This window comes from Lytechinus pictus, chromosome 1 (assembly GCF_037042905.1).
Source record: "Lytechinus pictus isolate F3 Inbred chromosome 1, Lp3.0, whole genome shotgun sequence".
NCBI lineage: Eukaryota > Metazoa > Echinodermata > Echinoidea > Temnopleuroida > Toxopneustidae > Lytechinus > Lytechinus pictus.
This window is the reverse complement of record NC_087245.1, coordinates 5,233,899-5,257,573: the sequence shown is the minus strand read 5'-3', so window position 1 is coordinate 5,257,573 and position 23,675 is coordinate 5,233,899. Positions and strand designations below refer to the sequence as shown.

At 35.1% G+C, this 23,675-nt stretch overlaps 1 protein-coding gene and 1 long non-coding RNA gene across 6 annotated transcripts in view; one reads left to right on the top strand and one right to left on the bottom strand.

The window, feature by feature from the left end:
• LOC135156811 (neuropeptides capa receptor-like) overlaps positions 1-18,355 on the bottom strand; it is a 39,099-nt gene extending 20,744 nt beyond the window's left edge. Inside the window, exons 1-2 of one of the 5 annotated variants that reach the window (XM_064110506.1) lie at positions 18,009-18,355; positions 754-2,308 (exon numbers count right to left, since the gene is read on the bottom strand). In XM_064110506.1, the coding sequence (XP_063966576.1) occupies positions 754-1,765 (1,012 nt within the window). In that variant the 5' untranslated portion in view covers positions 1,766-2,308; positions 18,009-18,355. Of the gene's footprint in view, positions 1-753; positions 2,309-9,365; positions 9,733-18,008 lie in introns of those variants that run through there. The other 4 variants (XM_064110444.1, XM_064110612.1, XM_064110392.1 and 1 more) reach the window with 4 other exon arrangements.
• Positions 4,861-9,164, top strand: LOC135156882 (uncharacterized). Its single transcript, XR_010295938.1, has 3 exons — positions 4,861-5,134; positions 7,232-8,782; positions 8,964-9,164. It is a non-coding gene; the product is annotated as an uncharacterized LOC135156882 (long non-coding RNA).
• Positions 18,356-23,675: the final 5,320 nt, after the last annotated feature.

The following is a 23,675-nucleotide window of genomic DNA, read 5'->3' as shown; positions in this document are numbered from 1 at the left end:
GGAAGGATATGAAATACAGGTTTCATATGCCATACCATGGACAAAGGGTTTGTAATATCTTTTCAGAGTAAAAGAGGATAGTTGTACTGTGACATATCATAGATCTTGGTTGTATTGTCAATGGGAGGATCTCCAGACTGATTTCGACATTCTCATCAATTTCTTATTGTCCAATATTTCCATTTTCCTTTTTTTTAAATGTTATTCTGCGATTTTATCAATTTTTCATGCAAACTTAATTGTATAAGGGACGCACCATTAGATAAACAGGGACAAGGGGGGCCTGGAAGTTTGGGTTGATGCAATTTTTTTCCTTTCTTCTTTGAGCAAAGCTTTTTTTTTCCTTGCTCCATTTTTTGGGAAAAACTTCCAGCCCCCCCCCCCCCCGGATATCTAATGGTGCGTCTCTAAGAAGAGTTTCATCCTCCTATATACTGTGAGAAAAAGAAGGCGTGATCCCCTTTAAGTAGGCTAGATCTCACTGCTCTATCAATAATTGTTGCCAAACTGCTTCATTTTATTGTTCAAATTGGGTATGAACATAGCAAATAATCGATCTGTTTAATAACTTCTAGAAATGGATCGGAGACTTGAGATGGACATTATCTCACAAAAAACTTTCCTCTCGATACTTGTTAATACTTTTAGTGTTGATGATAATATTCATTATATATATTTTTAAATGGAAATCATTAATAATCTTAGAGTACACACAAACCACTCAAAAACCAAAGAAAGACGAACATTGCTTACCTAACATTTTAACCACTTGTTTTCGCATCGTAATAACTTGGTCCTCTTTGTCTTCCTTGGCCTTGAGATTTCCATTGACCCGAATACGACATTTCGTGGAACTCGATCTTCTCATGGGGACCTTGATGTTGACACCGAAGAGGACTCGGGCGATGAGCGAGTAGAGTACGATGATGAGAGTCATGGGGAGTAGAAAAAGAAACGTTGCTGAAAAGACGTAGAAATGGTTGACCCGACTGTCCATTTCATCTGTGGTCTGGCAGACGGTGGACTCTTCGATTCCGACGCACGCTTGTTTGAGGTGGTAAGCGAGAGCCAAAGGGATGCTGATGACAAAACTTAAGATCCAGATAGCGATAATGAATTTAATGGCACGAGAGGTTGAGATGAACGCTTTGGCTTTGATCGGGTGACAGATCGCTACGTAGCGTTCGATAGTGAATGCGGTTATGTGCAACACTGTCGTAAAAAGACAAAATTCTATCAGGAAGAATCGAGCATGACAGAAAAACTTTGTATAGGTCCAGGGCCAATACTTGAGTTCCACCAGAATTTCCGTGGGTCCGGTCAGCACGAGTAACAACATATCAGAGAGAGCTAAACTCACAAGATAGTGGGAGGTGGATTGCAGGACACGATTCCGCAAGATCACTATGATGGTGAAGAGGTTTCCGAAGAATCCAAAGACTACCAACGTAAGAATAATAACTGCAAACGGTACCACAAATGCATACTCATAATGCGCAGGCGGCATGATGTACGCTAAATGATCCATCAATTCATTGTCAGATAGGTTATACATATATGCTGGGCAAGTGAAGTTATTAACATTGTAGCATGTCCTGGTCAAGTTGGAGAAGAAATCGTTCTCGGACTGAAACCCAGTTTTGTTGACTCTTTTGAGTTTTTCATATGAATAAACGCAATAAGCTAATCCATCGCTAGCATTTTGACTTGGTCCTTCCCCGGGCAAATAAGACATTACATCTGAATCATGGGCATCCATTGTCATATTTCTGTGTTGTATTTTCTATTTGTCATGAAATGCTACACTCTCAAGGAACTTTTCCACGCCAAAAAAAAAATCAATTCACAGTTAAAATGTTACAAATGAAGCTCCTAAATTTCACATAGCTTCACCAAGATTCCAATTCCTTGGCGAAGTGGAATAGAGTGTTATATTACTCTTCAGCCAATTCACTAGTCGACTTTACATCATTTTGGTAGATAGATACGTATATCAGTTTCGAAGGTATACCTTCAAAACAGGTTTGCAGGACCAGCCGATTGTCAACATACTATAAGTTATCGAGGAGAAAAATTTGATCTCCTGTTGCTAGCGCGTAAGCTCCATTCGTGTGAGAGTCAGACACCCACGGACATCCTTATTAACTATCAGGAGATCGTCCATTCTCTGATAAACCGGTGGTGATTTTGGTCATTCGCTGAAAACACAACCTTTTGCACTTCACGATCACGAATGACGTCAAGGTTGCCTCTTCCCTCTCGACCAATAGAACGAGATGGCGAATGCGATAATTTGATTCAGACCAATCTAGTAACAAAGAGAAAAAAGAAGAAAACCGAAAGGTCTCATTTACATACATGTACTTCAAAGATGTTTACATGGCTTGCCCCGGTCAGAAAATGTGCTGCCTACAACCCTATTTCCGTCCTCGCCCTTTACAGTCATCACTCTTCCTAACAACCGTCTCCGTTCGTAAGATTTGTTTCTCCTCTGTTCTGATTCCCCTCTAAGATGCTTGTCATTTTCAATCTCAGGTTTCTAGTTTGTTCGAAGAGCACCTCTTACATATTTGACACCTTACAGTGATCCATGAAATCTTGTTTACTTTATATCTATGTGAATGTTTCATTGAGATCGAGCTAGAACAAAGCTTATGAAAAATATTCAAACTAATAATAAAACAAATATATTTTTAATATCTAAAGCTAACTAGTTTATATCTATTTGCCCCTAAACTATTTTTAGCAATATATATATATTTAATTCTTTACATTCCAAATTTTTCACTTTGCAACATGCAGGTAAGCGCTGTAAGGAATAGCGCCCTACCAGGTTAGGGAATGCCAGCCATACATTTTTCCTTCATTTTAATTACCATATTTGATATTAACAGATTGTCATTCAATTCAATTCAATTCAATTCATTTATTTAATACTTTCATTAAAAACAGACATATATAAAGACATAATAACATAGACAATATTAAAAATATAAATAATTATGACATTAATAGTAAGCAAAACGATAAAAAAAAATGAAAAATTACTTTACTCGGATAGAAATGAAAGTGTAAGGAGTGGCAGAAAGGCTGAGCCTTATATAAAAGCCAAGATCCAAACATGATTATAAACCTAAGTATGTATTACCGATTTAAACAAAAGATAACATTTAAAAGGTACATGCATACATGCAATCATCAACACCTATTTACAAATTTGGACAGACAGACACACACAAACACACCCACCCCCACACACCACACACACATCTTATTGAGTAAAATCATTGCACCTGTGAATAGTTTTGAAGTTAATAAAATTTCATTTTCCTTTTGGAACTATTTAATGATGGGCTTAATTTTATATCTAATGGTATGCTATTCAAGATTTTGCCTAAACACCCAAATAGTCGTGTTACCGAATTATCTACAATAATGGCTAGTTTTGCTCATTTCTAACACCTACGAGGATCCCCCAATCTCAACTGCAATAGACCTTTTAATTAATTTTAGCAGAAATGCGAACTGGGTGTATAACGTTGGGTACACACTCGCGCATCAACTGCAATACGCGTAGCAAATTAACGTAATGGTCATATATACTTTTGTATTGTCCTTGGAATAAGATATTGCTCCTCTATGACAATAGTACATCAAATACTAATGCATACCAGATGAATTTGATTCATTGTTAAATTCTACATACAATATCATGATTTAATATCTCATCTGAAAAAAAAACCCAGAGAAACTTCAATTCAATAAGGCAGGGTTTCCCTTTGAAGTATGCAGACTACTCGGGAAGAAGAGACCAAAACCTTTTAGGGGAAATCCTCGAAACCTTGTGATGTAATGACGTCATTCATGTGATGTAAAGCTATTGCATTAAAACAAGAAGTTCAAGCATCTGGAGGAGAGTTTTAAGAGAGAAAGGTTTAATGGTGGTGTTCTTTCACGTTCGCTTCACCCGGATACGCAAAGTGACAGAGTACGGAAAGGCGATATGGAATCGAACATGATTTCTGAAAGAACATTTCAAGAGGATTTTCTAGTTTACCTATGTCCCCATTTTTACTATGTGTTTGAGATCTCTGCTTCTGTTCTAATACTTTTCACCTAATTCTCAGGTCTACTGTTTAGTCTCCGATATAATCACAGCAATTATGTATTCGTAATTTCAACACATTCAGTAAATGCATGCAGTTAAAGCGCAAATTCAAAGAAAGGTCAGTGGATTCTTGAGAAAAGCGTTCTCCATTACACAATCACGAATATTTACCTGTTTTGGGGTCAAATGATTGTCAAATTCAAAATTATCAAATATTTAGAAAATACAATCAAAATTCCTATGTTCCATACTTCTTCCATGTTTTATTTGTAATAATTATTGTAATGAAATATAAATCCCAAACGTTCGTAAATAGAAAGGATCCCCTATACACGGATATCACCTTCTAATTTCAAACATTTTAACTTAAATCTTCTTGCTACTGAATATATTTTACTCGACTTCAAAGTTTGCAAGAAGAAATCCCTCCAAATCCTAATTTGCTTTCTGTTTATATAAGCCGTTGCTAGCCCCGCCGTGCATGTAAGTTAATCACCAAGCTTCTGAGTGGCAAATGTCTAACTTCACACACTTCTCTGAACGGGTGAAAAATTCGGAGAGATATTTTATGTGCATGGGGTAGGGTTGTTTGTGTGTTTATACCGGGTGCCCAAAAAAGAGGATCTCACGGTGGAATTTGAATAATTTACCTGCGGAATGTTAAAGTTTGATATTTGTTTCACAGTTAGTCATTTGACTATTTGCGACCCTTGCCGGACCCTTGCAATCGTGTGCAGAACATATCGTGAGTTGTCGCAAACGGTCACACGACCAATAAAGCGACTTCCCCCCAGTTAATGGCCACAACCAAAGTGTTGAATATTATGGCGGTTGAACTTGACATTCGAATATATTTCTGTCGGTGACCATCAGGTGGAATACATCGAGTTACCACCCTACTCTTTGACGAACAGTGTATTGGTGACACGTGCATAGATTATGGCTCTCCTTTACACGGGACTAACATTTCCAATGGATGGAGTGTTTTCCAACTGTAGTCACACCTGCACGAAACCCAGCAGTGAGGTATGTTTACACGCAACGTTATTGCATCACTTTTTATAGACGTCTTCCGGCATGAGCGGGACTCTATCCTACGCATGATGAATCTAACAATCTAATCCTGAACGGGCGCTTGTGAGGGGGTGTCTCAGTAGAGTTACACCGGAACCGAATCTGTTGCGAATCCATCCGGATACACGTAGTCCGGTGGTTTCGAGGTATTCTGTTCTCCCTCTGCGAATGCGAGAAAATTCGGGAGGGATTTGGGAACATTGGCGAAGGAATTTGGCTCGTTTTGAAATGTTCAAAACCAGCCTACCCTCCAAAATACTCACAATTGTGACCACAACAAATTCATTTCGGGCCACGTTTGGGATGTATTCGGATGACATTCGGTTGGATTAGGGGAGGCATTCGGAGTATTCTGGGCAGATTCAGAACTATTAGTATCATTCGGGGCGTAAAAGTCCGAGCTCGGCTCATTTGGCCATATTTGTTCCGATTAGGGTCAACATTCGGGTCGTCATTCTGCTGTAATCGGAGCAATCGGGTAACATTCGGCTCTATTCAAGGCACCTTTGGCTCGATTCTTGCCACTATTCGGGTGGCATACGGCTTAATTTGGGATGGCTAAATTGATTCGGGTCAATTCTTGGTGATTCTGCGCTGAATCGGGACATTTTTCGGACCCATTCGTCTCCCCGAATCAGAGGACGAATAGGTTCAGAATCTACCAAATCCATCCGAACAGGCCATATTTGTGCATAATTGATCCGAATTCATTTGGGAGAATTCGGTTTTGGTGTAACCCTAGCTTTAGTGGCGATTGCTTACAAACGTTGCGAATTTTGGATTCGCCAAGTTTTCTGACGAGTGTTGCAATGTCAAAAGCCAAGAATACGTGTATTCGGATAGATTCGCAGCTGATTCGGTTTCAGCGTAATGCTAGCTTTACGAATACTTATTTGCAATATCGATAATCTATTTGCAAACTGCTTCAAATTTGGGGGGAAAATATGTTCGCCAATGTTAGGCACACATTTTTCATCATTGCATTATAAAGAAACCATGCAGTAACTTGGTCACTATCATTGGCGAATCAAAAAGAACTTCAGCTACACCGTTTTACAACCGTTTGCAAATGTTTATGACTGCCTTGCAAACATTAGCGACAGTACTGTTTGCGGAAAAATAGATTCGCGAAGAAATTTTGAATTAACATATTCAAAATTTCTCTGGGACAAGAAAAACTGTTTGCAATAACGAAAACTGATTACGAACTTTCTTGCAATCTTTTACGAACGGTGATGTGCAATATTTTACGAACCCTGACGAAATCGGCGAATAGGCCTATACTACGTGGCGAAATGTGGGATTTCGTCAGGTTTTGAAAAAAAGTTTAGAAAATGTTTGTAATAAGTTGCAAGGTTTGCAAATAGTTGAATTTTTTGTCACGTTTTCTCATCGCAAGGAAATTTTGAAAAAAAAAAGATATTGCGATTTTCATCTAACAGTAGCTAGTATTCGCAAAACAGCCATCAGCATCAATTTTGCAAATGGTTTTTAGACGATGTCGCTATAGTTCACCTGTATTCGTCAAATAAAACGACAGAATTCACACATGGCTCCTGCATAAAAACAATCGTCAAAAAGTTGTCGAATCCAAACATTGCTACATTAGTAAGCATTCACCGCCTCATTTCGGGAAATTAATAAAACCTAGCGGTGCAAGATTGGCGTCATTTCTTTTTCAAATATAAGAATTAGATCAAATAACTTCCGAGTACACGACGAATGCAACTCTTTAACCATGATACGAATGGATACCCTGAATATGACGATAAACAGTATAAGTAGAATGAAATAAGGTCATTGCGTGTCAGAATCCAATGGATAGCGTAGGACATCATTACATTTGCAAATCGCTTAGAATCATCACCGCCTGTCATGGATATTGAGCGCAAAATAAATGCAAACTAGCATGTTGATTATCGACAACTTACTTATCTTATTTCCCAATTAATGAACCCAAGTATAAAAAGGGGACACAATGATTTAGTCACACAGCAAATCGTATTATTATTAATATGAACAGTATTTCAATGCTCTCTTCTTTTCAAGATTCGCTACTGACCGGTCAACATGCCAATGCCAGCTATAGTCACTCCGGCAACATATCTTGCAAGGAAGGACCATACACTGAAATTTGCTTTGCCAAAATCGTCAATTGATTCCTACAAATACTCCTTCCCAAAGACAATCCAAATATCGAACCACCTGCCTGGCGAAGTTGTATACACAACAGGTCTACCAGCATTTAAAGAGGCTGCGCTTCCCATTATTAGAAATCTGCAGCCTCCAACCGGATCTCTTGTTCTTTTAGATGTATCCATGTTTTTACTTGCACAACGCACTCTCCTTTTATTGTAAAATAGAGATCTTCACTATGACACCAATCTTTTACGACATATTGCAAAGTTCATTCCAGTTTAGCTTTTTGGAGCTGCAAGAGGAATGATCTCATCAAGTATCAAGTATTTCGGGAAGTAATGATGGCTCACGTTTGTTGAAATTCGTAGCGAGTGAAATATAATTCGAATGGGATTCTCGCAAAGTAAACTCTTTGAATACATAATGTAAAAAAAAGTGTATGAAAATATCTGATCATCCTCATCAGAGTGTGTGATTTCAATATTCCACTCGCTATTTGGAAGTCGATTTTTATGTAAAAGACCAGGGATATCAAAGTGTCAAAAACACATTAAAAAATCCGAACAAAAATATATATGTATTGTTAGCTGCAGACTCAGAGGTACTCTAGAATGTCACTCAGGCTACAGTCACATCAATGAAACCGGCACCAGACAAATCAAAGCTATTACGTTATTTTGAATGAAATATCCTTGTTTGCTTTGGGGTCGGTTTCATGTACCTGAATATGTTTGATGATAATTATCTTGACAGACACAGTACTCCTTTTAGCAACAAAGATGACAGTAAAGCAATTTACATGACCTTTTAACACTGCCCTTTAGTACAGACGAGTACAGATCGCTATAACAATATCTGATTATGACAATATTTGCTCAAGATAATCCACCTATGTAATTTAAAGCCGGAGAAGGGGCATTTTCGCCCACATCATATTCAACAGAGCCAGCATTATACGTGACCAGCCAACCCAAAACAAAGTTTCTCAGTAAATAACCAATTAAATAATTTGTCTTTACAGAGTAATAATGAGAAAATTAGCTCTGAAAGCTAGTTTTCTTCTTCATAGTTACTGCCAAAATTTGTAGGTGTAAAGTTCTATAAAAGACAAGTTATTCTGGACAGTGTTTACACAGTGTGCTCATCTCATGCTTGAGTGAACCCTAAATTTCAAACCTTCTTTTCTCCTTATTCTCTGGAACTCTCACTGAATTTCTTCTATATTCAATCAAGTAATTGTGTTGGTAATTGTTGATCAAGTTTGTATCATTTTGAAAGCTTATGATGTGCTTCTTCCAGATATTAAAAAATCGCACACTTCATTTTTGGCCAAATATTGCTGGTTTGGGGTTGGCAGGTCAAAAATGTTAATCAACATGTCCCAATATTTTTTTGTTTTTCTGTTATTCTCGTTCAATTTTTTTGTATAGCATAATCCTTACTTAATGATGTTTCTATTATGTGTACACAGTAAAAAAATATACAACGCTGTTTACTATATGGACCTTACAGTAATTGTTTAAACAGTTTATAAACAAGTGTTTAAATCTTAAGCAACAAAGTATAATTTTCAATATCTAATCTTCAATAAATCAAACATGATTGTTTAAATGGTTAAACAAATACTGTAAGGTTCATATAGTAAACAGCGTTGTATAAAATCTTAAAGAGCGTTTTTACTGTGTATGAACCTGAAGTACAGTATTTAATCTCACCCTTATATTGTTATTTTTAATCTTTGTTAATTCGTAGGTATATCATTTCATGTATTTTTCCTTTTTCTGTTAACTTTGTATTTGTCAGTCTTCGGACTGTTTTTACAATGTCTTCATATAATAAAGTGAAATAAATTAAAGAAAAAAAAAACCACACTAGTGTTTTCTTCATATTTATGCTATGTCAATTTATATAGCACAGTTACTATGTGTATATACTCTACTGCACTTGACACTCGATATCATAATCACCCCGACAATAACTGAGGCGCCAAATATGCGCTAAAGCGTTCAAGGAATAAATCCTACCGCGTACCCATCCACCTCACCTGGGTCGAGTGCAGCAGTGTGGATCAACTTCTTGCAAGAGGAAAATACGCCATGACTGGGATTCGAACCTACAACCTTCTATTTATAAGTCCGCAGGCTAATCCACTGGTCCATAACGCAACAAAAATTTTATAATTATTAATTAAGAACTCCATAGCTGCACTAAGTGAATAGTAGCCCTTTCATGTAGCCATCCATCCAATTTGATAAACATGGTGCTCACACGGTTTATATACGAAGACCAACATTTTCGGTGCTTGCTTATGATACTTTGTTATTTGTTATAGATTCTAGCCTCAATCAAATACTATTGATAGCAGCAAGCAAACTAAGTGTTATTTGTTCACATTCACAATCGCAAGGAATGAATTTGAAGCCGCCCAGTTGACCTTATGAATAAACTTCAAAATACCGGTACAAGTTACCATCTTATCATCAAAGAAACAAACGTACACACTTATGCCCGCATGAGTATTCCCTTTCCATCGATTAGGTTTAAAAGCTTGTTCAAGCAACTTTTATTGGCTTAAATTACTGACATTCAACCTTGAGGTAAACTCACAAGCAAAATCGCCCCTGCAAAATACAATTTAAAAATCAATACTTCAATGCCATAAATGATCAACAAGACATTAAGAAGAACAAAATAAGCTTTCGAGGCACCCTTGTTTCCGTTGAAATGTCAATACTTTACGCTGTTATGCGTTTAGTCTTTACTTCGAAGCAGACGAAATCTGGATGCCCCAAATATAATATTTTAAAATTCATGGAATATATATTATTCAAAATCAATCTGAGGTCCGATCTAAGCACAATAAGGTAGGCCTAACACACATGCATAAGATAATAAAAAAATCCATTATCAAACCACTAATCATATCACTTATCATATCACTATCTTATCAAGATATAAACATACTGCAATCAAATATTTGGTAAAATGATGCATCCAATAATGAAATTCGTTCAATAGACAAAAATTGCGTGATTATTTTCAATCCCATTTGCTTTCAAATATTTTCTCAAGTGAATGAAAAAAATAAGTTTGGGTGGACACACGATGTCGATTGGAATTCTCAAACACATGTAAACGCACATCGACGAACATAATCAGGAGAAAAGGTCAGAGGGAATGAATGAGAATGATATGAAGAGGGACTTGTGTGAAAGAAAGAGTTTCAGTAAAACTCACGGGCATGTCATTTGTTATCATCGATTCCTAGTGACGATTGAAAGAATGTACCTTTGACCTATACACACGATCACTGTACTGTAACACACGATCACTGTAACTGGCGATCAATCAGCCATTTTCCCCACAACAGCCTCGGCGGAAAAAAAAGTGTTTCGCCATCGCTTATGTGCGTCACAAAACAATACAAAAATTAGACCAACTTAAAGCAAAGATAAAGCATGCCAGGCAGTTATATACCTCCCAGAGGTATATGTTTTGGGTAGACCGTCAAAGCTACTCCTCGCCAGCAGCAAACATGCAAACTTATAAAAATGCACCTTTCTATAAACAATAGGGAATATTAGCAATCACTTCACAGACCCTTCCTATAACGCAGATAATCTATTGTCAAAAGCCCTTCATAACAAAGCAGCCTTTGTCGAAAATCGGTGAATCAAAACAGAAGTGTCGTCCTGGACTCTGGACAAACTGCATATTTCAATTTTCCATCTGGTCCGAATCTTATGACGATGCGCTTTCCCGGTCTACCAATTTTCGACAATGAACTCTAATATGTCCATCGAGATTTGACTTGCAATTTCAAAGGAATTGTTGCGTTGTAGAAAGCGTCTGCAAAGTGGATGCTAAAATACGCTATTCACACAAAACCGCGTTAAAAAAATGAATATGTGAATCACTGTTTGTAAAAGCTGATTGCGCCGAGGGGAGTTAAGGTGGTGATGGACGTTCTGCTGATGACTGCTAGTACTTGTTGTAACCAACCATGGGACTGACGGCTAATGTAAAAAAGATTTGAATGCGTCCAATGGTACTGACACACCTAATTGCAACCCAATGTCGCTGGATTGTGAAACCATCGCTCCACTATCTGAGCTAACACACCAGACTGGTAACTCAGTTAAACAAAAACTAATGAAGTACATCTTTTCAACCCAAAATATGCAAGGGCTTGGATCTGTTTGACAGCTATTGCAACAAACTAAGGAAAAATCGATGAGTCGTGTTTTGTTGATAGATACGGCCGTTAGCTTCTTATTTAAAGCTGACTCCTAATGATGTGACCTTAAAACACCAAACAGCTGCCATGTGACATCTCGTGATATTTCAAAATTTATCCCATTAAATACAAAATGGTGCACTGTGAAAAACAATTATTTGAAATTACTCAATAAAATTGAGGCAAAAAATTGAATTAATTTTTTAAGTATTTATAAGTTTGGTAGTTTTAAGTAAAATCTACTTATTTTCTTTGCATCTATCTCACTCGGGTAAATTAAGTAACACCTTAATTTTTTCAAGTATTTATAAGTTTGGCAGTTTTAAATAAAATTAACTTATTTTCTTTGCATCCATCTTACTCAAGTAAATTTAGTTTCGTGATTCGAAAGTTTCCCTATCGTCCTACTTTTAGTGGCATCAGTTTCATCTTAGACATCTTTTATCCAAATATTAGACTTTATGCATTGTCACCTACCTGTACATGTATAGGTACTGACATTGATATTTATATAACATATAAAACAATAAGAATAATATTAAAATTTTCCGAAAAACTAAAAAGAAATCTGAAATCTTCTGATGAGTGACTATTTAATGTTGCTCTTCATTTGATTCAACAAAGAATAAGATATTTTGCACCCCCTAATCCAAAACAATTTCAAACACAAATAGATATGACAGTTATTAAAAAAAACATTAACTTGCTCTTAATGAATATTCAGTAATTTAATTTAAATAAGGCGTTAATTGAAAAATATGAGCACATTCAACATGATTTTATAAGTAATAATTATCTTTGCCTAATTGGAGTTAGATTTACTTAATCGAAGCAAGCTTGTAATATACGTGAATTTTCGTAAATGTACATCATATTGAACCCAAATAAATGAAGTAACTCAAGTACATTAAAAGACAAGTTAAATCTACTGAAAAAAAGAGAAATAATTACAAATAATAAATTCTACTTTTATATATATTTAAGTGTTAACTACTAATTCAGAGGGTTTTTTTATAGTGTGCATTGTGGTACAATGATGAGGATATAAGTGCAAAGTCATGTTAAGGTGTAATAGAGATCATGATGTGATCTCAATCAGACTGTAAATAGTAACAATATGACTAAAGAAATAACACAATCACTACGGCCAGGACTAACAATCACTATATACCGCAAGATTCCTCTTTTGATGGATAAAACTTGTTTTTACTAAAATAAGCATTGTCAACAATGTCATCTTTCAAAGAATTCATGACATTTTACCTAAAACACATTTTCACAAACGTGATTTGATAAATGAAATTGAAATAATTTACCTACTCGAATAATATAAAAATATTTAAGAATATCATCACGACAAAAATTACCTTAACAAAAACCCATACATATTTACAATCTGCACACAAACAATATGACATTTACATTCTACAGTCCTTGAAAGTAGTTATTTGGCATTCAACATGATGAATATGTTTGATACATAAAGCGTTTTAAGATATATTGCCCCTCCCCCATGTGCACAACTGATCTTTAAGTTCGAATAGACATATTTATACAGTGGCGAATAAAAAAATATATATATATACACTCTTAAAAGTGTTGGGCAACATGCTGCCCGCACATTGGTTAAAACTTTATCAAATTCTGGGTAGTTTTTAACCAATAATGTGTGCTTTGGGTGAAAACTACACAGTATTGGCTGAAAACTACCCAGAGTTGGATAAAAAAAAATTAACCAATAATATATTGTTGTGTGGACAGTATGTTGCCCAACATTTTAAGAGTGTATACAGTGGCGAGTTTGGCGCAATTGGACAATTCTGTACAATATTACTCTCAATCGCAGATTTCTTTAGTGGGATTTTGAAACTGATCAGATTTGCCTTCAAAATGTTCAACCTATCAAATGAACGTCCTGGATGTAAAAGCACAGAGTAAATATTACCACCGGGGACTGAATGATTAACAAGGAATCTCAAAGTTGTTCAATTCTCTATAAACAAAATGCATTGAGATCAAACGTATATCACACTGAGAAAGTTAAAATTCCCTGTAACAATTATTAGAAACATTACACACATCATCCATTTAAGGGTAGTTATGTCCTCATATACGTGAACCTTGATGAAATAGTTTGTGAGTGCTACATAATTTTCCATCATATCGCTTTCAACCTGCTAAGACAGGTAATTTCGCATCAATAATCGTCGTTAAATAGTGGTTATTGTGACTGTTTTGTCGTTAACAAAGGTGTGCTCGTTTTGGACAACAAAGACTATTCACTTGAACTTGATACCAATCGGTATTTTCTGTGGGACTTTGACCATCCATTTCATTTGAAAAGCTCGATCTCCAATAAACGACACTTGAACGTGAATAGCGTTTCATTTGAAAAAAGCCCATTTCTTCAAAATACCAATTCACAGAAAATATATTTATATACATTGTGATTTGACGGGTAGCCATGAAAGCTCACTCCACTATAAATGCATGTAATAAAACACCATGGTCAAATGAAATGAATCTGTTTTTATCACAAACACCGACTGCGTCGTTAGTTGGATAATGCATGGAATTCTGGTATTTCTCAAACATCGATTAATAACTGAAAAAATAAGATGACTATCAATCAGAACACCCTTTATTCCAAAGTACCGAGCTCCAAGGTTATCAGCATCATTATATATTCAACTGAGCCTTCTTCGAATTACGATGAGGAATGTAGAGTTGCAGGATATCCATAGTTGTAAGCAAAAAAACAGAATGGTTTGTTCTTAAAAAAAAATATCTTAGTAAATACTGCCTTGTTCTGTTGGTATCAAATGTTATCTACATACTTCTGATTATGTTTATCCCAATTCATTGCGACATGGTCATTAAATATCCAATCGCTGTTAACAAACTTGGTAAATATCAGACGTATAACGTTAACATGTCATTATTCTTGTTTTACTTTTATCGCCCGGTTGAGAAAAATCTATATATTTCTTATTGTTAATGCTAGTAAGTAGTATGGCCACGTGTATATCTACAATTCGTACGAATGAACGCGACTCTAATCCGACCGATTGTACCGTGATATAATAGTGTTAAGTCTGGATTCCGTATCGCACGTGTGACTTTGACGTAAGGATTTCGCAATTCCTCAAAAATACAATTTCAAATACAGCCATTGTCATTTTGTTTTCATATTATTACTGAAGCGTTAATTTATTAACTTTTCTGATGGCTTTGAGGCATTTTCTAACACATGATATGGTGAACATGGATTTTATCTTTAAAACACCCATCATCTGTTGAACATGTTATCCACATCAATGACGTTGACATGCATTACGCCAATGCTAGATGCCCACTTCATATTTATGTAACCCCCTTTACTCATATATGCTGACCCACGCACCAACTGATGATAACACACTTGGATTTCAATACAACAAGATCCAACTACAAGGACGCGATTGCTCTCTACTACTTGAGAAATTCCGCAACAATAAAAACCATAACTTTGCTTCAGGTACTTTAGCATACTTACGATTATTATCACGATATGATTGGTAGTGAGTCCGTCTACAGCAAACTCTGAAGCGCTCTTATCATGCTCATTACTTTTTTTTCGCGTTCATGTCGTCACTGATCCGAAGGCCCAACCCCCACGAAGTCTACCGAACAATACTTTTCGTCATCTGAATTGAAAATGAGTTTACAAAGACGGAATTTAGTTTCCGTACTCAAAGAACCATCATTGAAGATCTCTAAATCAATATTTCAATGTGGTTGATTAGATTATCTTAAACATGTTAAATGTAACATCGGATACATACACATTCTGTCATTTTCGTGAAAACCGTTGCAAGTTTCGTGAAAACCGTTGCATGCTTCGTAAAAACATCACTTTTTGATCCCCCATGCATATGCTTCTGTAATGAAGTAGATCTTGAGAAAAGCTTTCACATAAGGACAAAAATTGGCATAGATAATTATAATGAGAGAAATCGTTAATTAATTTTGTTCATTATCAATTGTGATTTTTCTTTATATAAAAGTCTAATCTGTTTCCCTCCAATCCTTAAATACACCATCAAATGAAAAAGGAGGCAGACCGGTTAAAGATAGTACGTGCTCTGCTCTATAACTGCCCAGTCAAAATCGTGCGTCCGTGAATGGGTAATTTTAATATGAAAAGATTTGTAACGAGAAAGCTGGAACCTATAAAAAAAAGCTCACACTGGCTTATTAATCCTGGCTCGTCTCTTTGTACATAAGGAGTCAGCTAAAAGTAATTGAAATTTGTTTTCACTTTAGGTGAGGTGAGATATTTAAGATGGAGAATAAATTCACCGGCAAAATAAAAAGAAAATGATTCGTTATTCTCCTCCTCAGTCAATAATGATTATCATAAAGTAACATATAAGTTCATTCTAGGTCGAACCGATATCATGGGTAAAGTACATCCAGGATCGTATCTCGATTGAGTTGATTTTAGCAATTTGGAGAATGAAATATATCAAATTTCAAGTTACCCGTTTCAATGACAAATTAATTCTAACCCTGCAAACAAAATGTAAAAGTCTTTTGTTAATCTTTGGTTTAATAGAAAAAAAAACCTAGATCGTCTAATCGGTGATAACATGTTAAAATGGGAGTTATTCAACCAATCTGCATACTGTGACGGCAAAACTTGAGTAATCTAAATGCTCCCTCTCCAACTGCAAAATTATATTTTATTTCTCCCTCCTCCCCCACCCACAAAAAGAGGAATATTGATATCACCATCTGTGCAATAATCATCATACATAAAAAAATGAAAGTATAATCAGAGTTGGTTTATGGATATTGCGATGAAGAAAAAAGGCGAGACTATATGAGTTTTTTTTTCTTTGACGTGAGTTTTTTGTTTTACATGTGTGATAGTCAATTATCACTTATTGGAAATTAATTACAAGTATGAATGAGATATCATCGAAATATATAGCAAAATAAATACCAGCTAAAGTTTTCATTGTCACCAATGGAAACTGGTGATGCCGTCAGCAAGTCCTGAGATGGACACTTATTTGGACCTTACCATATCCTACAAGGCTGTTTATAAATAGTACACTCTTTATCAGTTTTTCTCCTTAAGCATTTGCCACAGCAATATTATATCAATGGCTTTACATTTATTTTTTTTGTTTTTGTTTTTTGTAATATTTATTAATCATTCAGTTCAAAATTTATACTGTTACGATCAATTATTAGTCGATATCGATCAAAATTCTAAAAGCGGATCAATGAATCGTTATCTCTATTGATCTCATAAAATAAAGTAATCTTCGTAGGAGGCACGCATGAAATATACAGTATAGAATTAGGGGCAATTCATGTTAATGGACCATAACATCAAATTAATTTGTATTCATCGATTCGTTGCACAGTTTATTGTTAAAGTATCGCTGATGGTTTCAACATTTTGTTTAGGTTCTTCTTGTGTGTGTTTGTCCGTTTTATTTAAACATAGCTATCAGCCTATACATGTATGTATCAAAATCTATAAGGTGGTCCATCGATCGTTAATTTTCCTAGAATATAAATATAATCTTCGTGGGAGGCATAAAATACTGGAATCAAAGGCACTTCAAAGTCAAACTATATTATTGCTACTTTTGTCAATTCAAGTCGTTCTACACTACGAAATCTATTACATTTCTAAGTTAGAATACAAAACATAATCATTACAGCATGAACTTAACACCTTGATCATCAATCATTTAGAGCATTATTTGCTGTGACATGCATGGGTGTCGATCGGTTTTAAGTATATGCTAACTTTATTTCTACAAGACTATAGGTATTGCGTCTTTAAAGACTAGATCAATAATGTGAGCTTGAGCTACATCCAGAACTCGATTTGTTTTTTGATACTTGGGTCATCTGAAGAGCAGTCGTTTACAGAATGTCGTTTTAAGAAATTTTTTCCAAACATGAAGACAGTTTGAAACGAGAGTTTCCTTTAAAATGGAAAACTTTTACTATGTGGGTGACATTTTCTAAACATACAATTTCACAAAGCAGATTCCCACCAATAATGCCTTATCAGGTCACATACACTGTAAAAAATGGAGTGCTAATTTAGCACTTACAGTGCTTGTATAGTCACTGCACTACGAGTGCTGATTTTCTAGTTCAAATTTAAACTAGAAAATCAGCACTCGTAGTGCAGTCACTATACAAGCACTGTAAGTGCTAAATTAGCACTTAATTTGTTACAGTGTAATCATAATGACTGATATTCCTACACCGCATGTAAAACAATCTATCATTCTTCAGTGTTGTTTTTTTACAACAGATTCTCCCTTTCCGTGAATAATAAGTTAATCGTGTATCAAGAGCACAAAGTTTAGGTATCTATAACATACATGTTTGATGCGCTCCACTTACACCACATTCAAGAATAATCAATCAACTTACATTCTGACGACCGCGAATAATTTACGTTACTCCAGGTTAAAACTGCTCAATTACATCGCCCAAACGACTAATAACATGTTAAACTGTTTCAGTGACCAATTCTCAAAGGCCCGTTGATAATGTTGATGGTTTGTCTAGATGCCCCATGGTCTGACGATGTTCTCTATTTGCTGATAAACGAATTCTCAGTTGTACCAATAACCCAACCAAGCTCCGATCCAACTCTAATACATTTGGTTACATTGGTTATTGCGTGCAATAAATCATATCAATAATATCCGATCAGTCGCTTTTTATAATGATTCTTTTTAAAGATGTCGGTCTCATCCGCAACCCTGGAATTGTGCAGGGGAATTATTAGAAGGTACTGCATTAAATTCATTTTACCTTGGTGTAAAGGGCGCCCCCTCCTCTTGTCCAAAGATTAAACTCAGCCCAGGTTTTAAACTTAATTTCTATTGTAAGACAGCTGGCTGGCGCACACATAAAAATTATAGAAAACCAGCGAGAAATATAAGTGAATTTCGTTAATTAGCTCGTAACCTACGTCCATCATATACAAGCCCGTAACGAAGTAATTTGTTTAGAGGTCAACTCTACCCCCAATACAAGTTAATGCCATTGAAAATATCTTTTAACATAATGAAATGAAATATATTACTGAAAACCTTATAAATAACTGATGCAAAATAAGAAGTTTTTACATTTTAAAGCTCTTGTAGTAGTTTCACAAGGGAGTTGAAGAAGATACACACCAAGATTAATATGTAAATGTAAAAGTCGATGACGTCACGCAATATTCCGTTTTGGAATTCTTCCATTGTTCCTCCTATATTTTATGTGAAACATGGTTATAATCCTAAAATGAACATTTTTCAACCTTCTATGTGGCCCAACACAGAGGTTCGTCAATGAAATATTTAGAAAAAAAATAAATACAGTATACCAGAGGAATGGTGATTGTGTGTGATTATCAACACTCCACTTGCATCCCCCAAGTGCTCATGATTTGATAAAATTTTCAGTCACAACTTTTTTATTTCAACGAAAATTGATTTTTTTTTAATGGAAAAGTGGCCAAGTGTCTATTAGATGAATAAAAAATAACAGTATATTAAAGGTCAAGTCCACCCAAGAAAATGTTGATTTGAATCAATAGAGAAAAATCAAACAAGCTTAATGCTGAAAATTTCATCAACATCGGATATCAAATAAGAAAGTTATGACATCTTAAAATTTCGCTTATTTTTCACAACTCAGTGACTTGCAAATGAGAGAGTCGATTATGTCCACCACTCACTATTTCTTTTTTCTTTTTTTTGAATTGTACAATATTACAATTTCTACCAATTTGACATTAAAGGTCAAGTCCACTCCAGATAATTGTTGATTTGAATAAATAGAGAAAAATCAAAGTACCATACGCTGAAAATTTCATCAAAATCGGATGTAAAATAAGAAAGTTATGACATTTTAAAGTTTCGCTTATTTTTCAAAAAACAGTGATATGCACAACTCAGTGACATGCAAATGAGACAGCCGATGATGTCCATCACTCACTATTTCTTTTGTTTTTTATTGTTTGAATTATACAATATTATTATACAAAGAAATAGTGAGTGGATGAAGTCATCATTCTCCTCATTTGCATATCGACCAGGATGTTCATATAACTGTTCTGTGAAATTAAGCGAAACTTTAAAATGCCATAACTTTCTTATTTTACATCCGATTTTATGAAATTTTCAGTGCTATGTTTGTTGGATTTTTCTCTTTTTCTTCAAATCACTTTTTTGTTGGGGTGGACTTGTCCTTTAAGGACCAACTTAACTGAACCATGAAATATTATAACAATGCCAATACCACATGTCTAGAGAGAAATAGAACTATTTTCAGAGGACAATGAGGAAATAATTGGAATATTTCATATTCAATATAAAAAAATAAAAAAGAAATAGTGATCGAGTGATGTCATCGGTCTCCTCATTTACATAATGAACAGGATGTGCATATAACTGTTTTGTGAAATAAAGAGAAACTTTAAATGGTCATAACCTTCTTATTTTGCATCCGATTTTGACGAATTTTTCAGTGTTATGCTTGTTGGATTTTCCCTTTTTATTCAAATCAACTATTTGTCGGGGTGAACTTGTCCTTTAAGTAAACCGATGACCACTTTGATTTTACATCCCTCATCAATAATCCATCAAGAATTTACAGAAAATGATACAAACACTTATCATTGGTCATTCTGGCCGTTAAAGCGTCACGTTACTGGGTGAGAAAATGTAGACAAACATGGTGATCGGAGTGGGTATTCAAAACGAACAATCATAATGACGATTTTTCATTTCTAATGATTAAAAAGAGACCAGTAGAAATCCTCCGATTTATGGTTTGTCCATGTTGGTGTTAAAGTAAAAAAAAATGATTATTGTACGTGGCGTCAACGGAAGGAAAACGGTCTTACTATAATATTTGAAACAAAATAACCTTTTGAAAACTGGATATTGCATCCAAATATTATCAATTTATTTTATTTACATGTACCAATCCGACATGCAATTTCAAACTAATACGTAAAACATTTACATCACAACTGCAACCTTACTTTGGTTACAGACATTATTTCAATTTTCACGCAAATCTCTGAAGAGGAAAAGTTATATCAAAATAATGGTTGATTTGGGGGTCATATCCAATTTCAATCAATGTTAATTGAGATGTGAAATATAAATTACTTTAAATTCTACAAAATTAAAAGAGGGTGAATCCATATGCCAAAAAAGTGATAGAAACTTAATTTTATTCATCGCACACTTGTTTCCACCAAAGATAAGTTTTATGAATATAAAACAAGCATAATGCGCACAGAGATGTTTCATTGGGCTATCAAATAACTAGCTGAAGAATACAACCGTTTTAAAATGTGAGTCCCGTAATTTCATGCAAAATCTACTATCAGATAATGAAATTAAGTTTTCACCTATAGCGCTATCGTTTCCTAATGACTAACAAAACCTTATGTTATTAAGTTGATGGCCTCTTGGACAGCCAATCTGTGTTTAATAACTCCATGGCCAAATGATTCTGTTCTTTCTCTCAAGCAACCGTGGAGACGATATCCTGATAAGTAGATTCTTAATCTTTGATGGCTTATTCTTACTAGCTCTGAAAAGGGATTCCATCATTTGTGACATCTTATCGTATTCAAATGAAAATGAATACGTGCATTATTCTGCACCTATACAGTGCGTATAAAAAAACGGGACAGATTTGAAAAGTCTATAAAATTTTGGTTTCAAATTATGATGTCTATATTTTGGTGTTAATATGTGCTCTGAGGTCTTATCTTTCAAATGCCTTTAAAAGAAATTAGTTTCGTTCATGCCTGAGCGAACACGGAATGTGTTTGTCTCAGGTTAAAAAGGAGCCTTGCGCGCAAATGGCATAAATTGACAAATATGATGATCAGACTTTTTGCAAATCAGCAGACTTCCTTTTAACCTTTTCATTATCTTTGTCATAATTTCCAAATTATGCGGTCAAAATTCATGTTCAAATCTATTTATTTGCTTGAATTGTTCTGTTGTTTCTTTTTAATATGTTCTATTTTAGCTGCGAATTTTCATTCTTCAAGCAAAAACAATTTTTTTTTCAACCGAAGTATGGGAGAGCGTGTATTTTTTTCCAAATCCTTTCATTGTGTGCTACAAAGGTTATGGTGCCTTTTGAACAGTGCCATACAGATGGGCGGGGGCTCGGGGATGCTCCCCCTCAATTAAACAAAAATCATGACCAAGAAAAAAAGGTGGAAAGGAAATAAAAGGAAAGATAGAAAGTGAAATATGATATTATTTTCTGAATATTATGTCAAAATCTATCACAAAATTTGATATTGTAATAAAAAAGTGGGAATATTTGCGTGCTCGCTTCGCTCGCTCACAATTTTTAAATACATTTTTCCCGATCTGCCATATCTAGCTCCTTCAAAATTGACTCAATACACCATTGCCATTGAAAGACATGGATCCCTTCCTGTTTGTCATGTCAAACACATAATTAAACTTGGTCAAGGAATCAATAACCCCTTGAGAAATGGATTCATGTCTTTTAAAGGTACCATAAGATAATTTGTTTCACACATAAGTTTTCCCAATTAATAATGCAAATCTTCTTGCTTGGGTTGACAAAAAGTCTTCTTTTCTTACTTATGAAGGAAAATTCAAAGGTAAAAGAAGTTTAAATGAAAAAACAAAATAATTCAAGTAAATAAATATATTTGTAAATGAAATTCGACAGCATAATTCGAAAATTATTGCACAGATAACGAAAAGGTTAAGAGGGAGTCTGCTGATTAGCAAGAAGTCTAATCATCATATTACTCATACTCTGCCATTCTGGCGCAAGCCTCCTTTTGAAACCCCGACAAAAACGTCCCGTGTTCGCTCAAGCATGAAAACAAACAATTTTTTTAAATTGCATTTCAAAGATAAGATTTCCGAGCATCTATTAACATCAAAATACAGATATCATAATTTGAAACAAATTTTTTATAGACTTTTCAAAGCCGTCCCGTTTTTTTATACGCACTGTATAGATTCAATTGCTTTTCGGTGCTCTGACGATGGCTGCGCTCAAGTGCTAGTGTACTGGTATCGTGCTTATGAAGAATCTGAATCTGAAGCAAATATGGATGAACCTGTTCTAAACTATACAGAGTTTCTTTAAATGTCTACACTTTGATTTACCTTTAGCCTCATCCAGATTCCAATATAAGGACAACAATCTACCTCAAATGACGATGACGTCATTTGCGGGAGGGAAACAATGATAGTATTCCTGAGAACCCTGAAGAAGGGTGAATGATACAAACGGCAATTACTGTTGACCTTTCTCTTAATATCTATTTTTACTACAGAGATTAAAAAAAATAAATGCCAAGATGACTATGTTTCTACTTTCTTCGTACTTGTTTTTCAATTAACCAAAGTTCAGAGGAAGGGTGAAAGTGCATCATGGAAAATAATACAGTTTGGGCACGTCAATGATCAGATTCGATTCCTCTTGTCAGTCTTTACTTCCTTTATATGGAGGAACATTCTTCAGGGTGGTACTTCTCTCCTCCTTAAATTCCAATTTGTGATGACATCATGAATGGATGGTCGAGTGTGAGGAAGCATGCATGGACAAGAGATAAAACGCTCGTGATTCCATTTCAGGAGAAAGAAAACGTACATTGTGAATTGGAAAGTTGTGGATTGCCCTAGAGCAAAGCATTTTATCTACGTTGCTATTTTTATTTATCATCATACATGTGTCAAATAAATGAAAAAGGCTATGCATTATCGATATCAACGCGTTCACCTGTCAAAAAATACTCAGAGTTATAGTATACTGTTCGAGCGGAGCGTTTTAACTATGGTGAGATGTAGAATAAGTTAATCCTGAGATGTAGAATAAGTAAATCCTGACTAAAAAAGGATAGCTGATTCTCAGGGGCTACAAACATGACAATTTCTGTTTATTGTTTCAAGTCAAGTGTCGCGAAAATCATTACGATCCTGGTGGAATCTGGTAGTCGTTTCGAGTCACAAGAACAATTTTATAGAGTGTACTGTTATCCGTTGGTCCTGTCATGATTTTTTTAGGGGTTCGTCAGATCTA